The 7155-nt window shown below is 46.0% G+C and overlaps 1 protein-coding gene across 1 annotated transcript in view; it reads right to left on the bottom strand.

The window, feature by feature from the left end:
- Positions 1-454: 454 nt before the first annotated feature.
- Positions 455-7155, bottom strand: part of LOC125910415 (translation initiation factor IF-2-like) — a 33412-nt gene continuing 26711 nt past the window's right edge. The window contains exon 5 of the mRNA XM_049614155.1: positions 455-864. Within this exon, the coding sequence (XP_049470112.1) occupies positions 810-864 (55 nt within the window). The 3' untranslated portion in view covers positions 455-809. The remainder of the gene's footprint in view (positions 865-7155) is intronic.

The raw sequence follows: 7155 nt of genomic DNA, 5'->3' as shown, positions 1-7155 counted from the left end.
TTAAAATAATAATAATAATACTACTACTACTAATAATAAAATATCTTGGTTATATTTAGAAAAAAAAAGGAGGATAAGAGGAGATAACGGATGTAATGTGACTGACATGATGCCAGGCGTGTGGCTGATGTCCTCCGTGTCCCCAAGGACCAGAACACAGTGTGAGCTCCCACAGACCCTCTTGCACGTGAGGCTGCCTTCTGGGCCAGGAGTTAAACCTGGTGCCCAGCCACACACACCTGACGAGGCCACACCCGGGAAACCGTCTTGCCCACACATAAGAGCATCCACTAAGGCAGCCCCATTATCACAGATCTGATCTAGACAATTACTCCGTTTTATGAAAAATACAGAAGCAACCACCAAGTACATTCTGAGAAGCTAGTACATCTCCCGCCAAAAACTTCCCTCTACAGAAGGATTCACTCCAGATTTCCTTTAAATGGTAAGCTCATGTACTTAATTTAAAATTTGCTTCATTTTGCCAAAATCTCACTTTTTAAACAACTTTTCAGTGACACCTATTACCGAGAACATCACACTCCCGGAGGAGAACAACCTCTACTTTTTTTTCCCCCCACATGCACAGACGAGTCACACCCACACACATACACACCACAAAATGTTTTATAGTAGAGCCTTGTCAAAAAGTTATTATAAAACATTTTATTTTATCTGGCAGCCAGAAATGATGTTCAGCTGTCTGGAACACAGGCTGCTAGAGGCTGCTTGTCACAGACGACTGGAAGGGCAGGGAGGGACGGAGAAGACTGGACAGAATCTCCAAAGAGAAAGCAAGTGGCCATTGTTCACACTGTCAGAGTCTCAGGCTTCCTCAAGAGAGCACCGTGTCTCTCACGTGGCCTGTAATTAAATCAGAATTACATTCTTCCTGCAATTTGCAAGTTTCCTTCTTTTTTTGCTATTGCTAACTGCTTTCCCTTTTTAGGTAGTTACTGGTACATCAGAACTCCAAGTAACTATTCTTTAATACAGTTAAAACTGGAGTATCTTCAAGAAGTCTGTATTGTCAGCATCAGAATCATGAAAAAAAAAAAAAAAAGTCATGGGAAATAAAAACAGAATCCTGGCTTAGCTATCCAACTTTGTTCTGGCTTCCCCTCCCAGTCTGCTCTCTCCACTGGATGATCTGGTGTGAGATCCCTGTGGGAGCCTGACTGGGCAGCAGGAAAATCCACCCCCGGGGGACCCAGGGGCAAGTCTCATTTACCTGGATACACATCTTGGGTGCTGGTCAGAAGAGGTGAGGAAACCATACTGGGTTTAGGGCCACCAGTCCCTGCTTTTGTTTCCTCCCGAGTCATCGTGTCCCCAAATCTAGCAATTATTTGGTCTCTACCGCCAACAGGGCGTTTTGTGGAAGAACACTGATTTTTTTTTTTTTTTTTTTTTTTACAACACAGGTGTCCCAAAGGAAAGTAAATTTTTAATCACATGATGCCCATTTTCTACCATGGCTAAAAGCCGCATGCCAACAGAACTTCCCCCCTGATGCTGCTGTCCCCACAGCCCAGGGGATCACACCGGCCGTCCACCAGGGACAGTACCTTGGCGACAATCACATGGGGAGACACGCCTGCTCAAGGTCACGCAGTACATATGCATTTTGAGCCAGGCCTCAAGTTCAGGGCTGCCTGACCCCAGGCTCTGCACTTAGTCTCCTGGCTGCCATGAGCCCCTCTCCATATTTCCAGACCAATTCCTGCCGGCCGAATGAGATTTCCAGGCCCTACGGGCTCCCGGGCACGCTGGCAGTGTACAAAGAGACATGTGATGGGAATGGTTCCCCTTCTCTGGAATCATCTCTTCAGCACACCCACTCAAGTCCTGTCATGTTCAAGGCCCAGCTCAAGCCTCACACCCCCCCACCCTACGCTCCTGTGAGCATTCCCAAATCCCCCTTCCCATCCCATCAGTGCCCACCTTGGGTTGGGTAACTGGATTCCGTGCAGCTTAGCCCGCTTCTTTAAGCTCTTTCGCCATGTTCCCCGCCATCCACCACTGCATCCCTTGAGGGCCTGGTACTCATGGGATGACGTGAACACAGAGGAAGAGGAAATGTGTTTGGGGAGTCCCCGGAGGGGCTCTCAAATGGAATTCCGAAACACTTCACGAGGTATGGGTCATATGACACTGGAGAAAAGAGTAACTGTACTGTTCTCAGCCTTGAGACAATCAAGTGAAAAATCTCCGCCTTTGTACGGGATGGACAGAGACCCAAAAACCCTACCAGAGCCAGGTCTGAAAGGTGACAGGGTGGGGAAACAGTGGCATCTGGGACAGACAACCTGCTGGCAAGGGACACCACTTCCCCTAAGGGCCTGAAACGCAGATGCTCACATCCCTAGAACAGCCAAGATATCACTCGTCGCTGGAAAATGCATATTTATACTGAAAGAGACAGTTTTTCAAACTCAGAGACAAGCCAACAAGGCCCCTGACAGAAATTAATTGAGGGCCTCAGCCTCAATGCTGCTCTGAACACTCCACACCAACAAAATGATTAACTGCTTCACAGAAAGGGGACCATCAGTCCAAATATGACTCAGACAAGACCCTCTGGGACAGAGAAGGCATGAAACACAAATGCTCAGCTATCCCCGCTGTCGACTGTCAGCTCCACACAAGGAAAAGGCACAGTGTCAAGGTCAGGAGGTTGGAGACAGTCGAGGGAAATCAAAACTCACCCAAAAGCAGAATCAGAAAAGTAGCAGCCGGCCTAGGCGGTGATGGGTAACGGTTTATTTTCTGGGAGAAAATTGTAGTTCATTAAATGCTGACATAAAGAAGGCTCATTCCCTTTGTGAGAGCCCAGAAGGCCAAGTATGGACTCCCTAAGGGGTCCGTGGGGACATGGCCTAGAAGCTCCATCTCTAAATAATGGCTGTCTCCTTGCAGAGAAGAAAAGCCCCTTTACCCCTGACCCAGGCCCTGAGCATCCCTGGGCCTGGGGAAATGGCATCAACACCCCAGCAGACATGGGCGAGGTCTCTCTGGGTCCCCTGCTGGGGGCTCTGGCCCTTCAGAGCTGGTCCCAGGTCCCATCCACACCACCATCACAGCTGCCCACCAGTGATGCCCGGTATTTTCTGCTCAACTGAGTAGGAACACTATCAGCTTTATTGGGCTTTTCCCCTATGGCCCACTGTCCAGCTCTGTCCAAACACAGTGACAGGGAATTTGATCTACGACTTGCTAATGGATTGAGAAAGGTACAAGAGCTCCTTCGGCCTGAAGGCATTTTGTGCAACCCCATACCCGTTCCAGCAAGCAAATTCCCTGTCTGTTCGTGCACAAGAAATTGCCCGTTGCTTTGAAAGAAGGCTGTGCAAAATGAACCCACTGCATTCGTGGCTGGAAAGCACCCAAGAAAACTGGGCAGCAGATGTCCTGATGAGACACTTTTTTTTTTTATTTCTTTCTTTTTTTTTTTTGCTGGGCTTTTCCATGAGAAATTAGTGTACTGAAAAGGCTAGACCTTTCTGCAGGGTGGGGAATGCAACCCTAAAGTCATTTCTGAAAAAGACCAAAGAGTTGCTCCAAACACATCGTCTGTTCCCCCTTCCCTTTCCCTGTGTCGGACTTCCTGGCCCGAGAGTCTGCCTACTGGGAGGGAAGCCCGGGCGTGCTCCTTCACTCAGTCACACATTCTCTCCCACTCTCTCCCTTGGAGGGAACATGAACCATGAACACTGCTGATTCAAAAATCAGACACTTCTGCGGGAGTTGGCAAGACCTGGATCTCCACCCCCACCGCCCCTGGAACATCAAGTCAGCGCCTCCTCGGGGCCATGCGCTCACTCGGCCGCCTGGGCCACGCCTTCTGGGGGCCACGGTCCCTCCTCCAGCCTCAGGGCTGGACCGGCTGCCAGGAGCTTCCTTGAGCCACCTGGACAGCCCCAGCCAGCGTGCACTTTAAATAATAAACTATGCATTCTTGATCCGTCTGCAGCTCGAAGCAGATTTTCCTATTTAAGCTGGAGGCCTTCTCTGCTTTGAGTTACCCAGGAGGGGCGGGTATGTGTTGCATAAGAGCCCAGGAGACAACTGGGGAAAGACAACACTTCTCTTCCGATCCCTCTGCTTGGTGGAGCCGCATGTGGGAAAAAGGATTCAGACACACACGCACAAAAAAATACCCTGGTATCCTTTTTTTTTTTTTTCTTGGCGCTGGAATTTCAGATTTTCTTTCTCAGTCAAGTACTGGGAATATTCAAGAAGAGGACTGATGTGCGTGTCCCATACTAGTTTTCCTGTGTTCTCTCAGAGAATATGTTCAAAAGACAACTGACAGAGGAAAACAAAGAATTACTAAATAGAGGCTGCAATGCTCAGCCTTACAGGAGAAACACATTTGTGAAATGTTTCATAGAGACACTGGAAATATATTTATGATTGTGGTAGGGTGGAGAATGCACCCCCCCCCCAAAGATGTCCACAGCCTGATCCCTGGAACATGTGAATGTTAACTTACATGGTAAAAGGGGCAGATGGGATTAAGTTAAGGACCTTGAGACGGGGAGATTATCTGGCATTACCCATGTGGGCCTGATGTAATGACACATGTTATTATATAAGGGAAACAGACAGAGGTTTGACAAAGAAGAGAACCATCAGAGGGATGCTGCATGAGAAAAACTCCACTGCCCATTGCTGGCTTTGAAGATGAAGGAAGGGGCTGGGAGCCAAGGAATACAGGCGGCCTCTAGAAGCTGGAAGAGGCAAGGAAACGGATTCTCCCCTAGAGCCTCCAGAAAGAATGAAGGTCTGCTAACATCTTGACATTAGCCCAGTGAAACAGATTTTAGGCTTCTGACTTCCATAACTGTAAGAGAATATATTTGTGTTGTTTTAAGCCACTAAGTTTGTGGTAATTTGTTACAGCGGCAATGGGAAAGTAATACATGTGTCTTCTAGCCAGAGGGCCTTGGACGCAACTAAGACAAACAGTGGACAGAGATGAGGGTGATATTCAGAACACAGACAAAGCACCTCAGGATTCCAGAAAACTAAGTGAGGCAATTAGGATGGATTTCCTGGAATAGGTACCCTCTAAGGTGGGCCTTCAAAAATATGACGGGTGTTCAAGAGCAGTACAAAGACGGACACAAAGGGGTCATTCCATACAGTTCCATAAGCCAAAGTAGACCTTTTGGTCACAGTAGGCCCTGTGACCAAACAATTCATAATCTAGTTTGAACCACAAGAAATAATAACTATTTTATACATTAAGTAAGGGGGGAACCTTGATGCACTGAAATTTGGAAACCGAGACAAAATTTGCTAGGAAAACAAAATTCACCAACATTGATCCCATTAGCAATACAAAATGTACATCAACTTTTTTATAGAAGAAACAGGGAAAGTTATAAAGGAACTACAGTCCCAGGAAAGCACCGGGCTGAGATGGTTCCAAAGATGATTCTACCAAGCCTTCCCAGACCAGACGGCCTCAACGATGCATAAATCATTCCAGAGCACTGAAAACAAAGGAAAGCTTCTACACTAGCATGCGTACACGTGCACACACACAAGCGCACACACGTGCATGCACACACACACACACACACACGAATGACAGAGCAACATCACATACAAATATGGATGCAAAAAGCCTAAACAAAGCATTAGCAAATAACAATAACACTTTAAGGAAATAATACACTACAACCAAGTGAGATTTATACCAGGAATTCAAGGTTGGTATAATTTACATAATACACCATATTAGTACATCTAAGAATAGTCACATGTATCCCTGTCTCCCCAGTGCTGTAAAAGCCTTTAGAAAATCAAACATCCATGTCTGATTTTAAAAAGCACACTCACAGGGGCACCTGGGTGGCTCAGTCAGTTAAGCATCCAACTTTGGCTCAGGTCATGATCTCATGGTTCGTGAGTTCGTGCCCCGCGTCAGGCTCTGTGCTGACAGCTCAGAGCCTGGAGCCTGCTTCAGACTCTGTGTCTTCCTCTCCCTCTGTCCCTCCCCTGCTTGCACTCTGTCTCTCTCTCTCTCTCTCTCTCTCTCTCAAGAATAAACATTAAAAAAAATTTAAAAAGTATACTCACAGGACAAATCTGAGACCATCTGTGCATTAAAAAAAAATATAAGTAAATAAATGAGTATCCATAGACTAAAATAAGAATTTACAAGCCCACATCAATATAAATAAATGGGGAAGAAGAGGATTAAAAATGTGGAGGAAATAACGGACTCAGAAAAGCACCATTTTGAAGCCCCCACGATAATAATTGAGTCTGGAGAATCAAGAGATGCTAAAACTAGTGAGCGAAAGTCTGATGAAGGACAGGATATTCACAGGGCACCTGGGTGGCTCAGTCGGTTAAGCATCTGACTTCGGCTCAGGTCATGATCTTGTGGTTTGTGGGTTCAAGCCCCGTAGCAGGCTCTGTGCTGACAGCTCAGAGCCTGGAGCCTGCTTCGGATTTTGTGTCTCCCTCTCTCTGTGCCCCTCCCCTACTCACTCTCAGTCTCTCTCTCTCAAAAATAAACATTAAAAAAAAATTTTTTTTTTAAAGAACAGAATATTCACATAGTCTCAGAAATATCCCACAAAATTTTGCTAATTGTATATGTAAAGATCAAAACCTTACATCAGATTCACCTAGAAACACAACCTGAACCAAATAGTAAAAGCTGACATCCCAATAATGGGATAAACTGCCAGCACGGGCCTCCTGATTAGATGCGCTGAGAAGAACACAGTATCACGTTGGTGGTATTCCTGCCAAAAATGCATAACCCGTGCCCAATCATGAAGAAACAACAGACAAGACCAAATTTAGAGACCTCTGACCAAAAAAAAAAAACAAAACAAAACAAAACCTAGGCTATACTTGTGTTTTTGAAAGAAGCATGAAGATTAGGAGAGACAAATACTAAGTAACTGACCCTGACTGGAGGAGACTAAGACACAACAACTAAACACAACACGTGTGACTCTAGATTGGATTCTGGAGCAAGAAAAGAACACCAAACACCATGGCTTAAAGACCTCATTGGGACTACCAACAAAAATCAAATATAAATTGTACTTTAGATAATGGCATTGTGTCAATGGTTCATATCCCAAGTCTGATAGCTATACGATGGTTAGTAAGAGTTGTTTGAAG

This window comes from Panthera uncia, assembly GCF_023721935.1.
Source record: "Panthera uncia isolate 11264 chromosome B3 unlocalized genomic scaffold, Puncia_PCG_1.0 HiC_scaffold_1, whole genome shotgun sequence".
NCBI classification, from domain to species: domain Eukaryota; kingdom Metazoa; phylum Chordata; class Mammalia; order Carnivora; family Felidae; genus Panthera; species Panthera uncia.
This window is presented reverse-complemented; position numbering and strand designations above follow the sequence as displayed.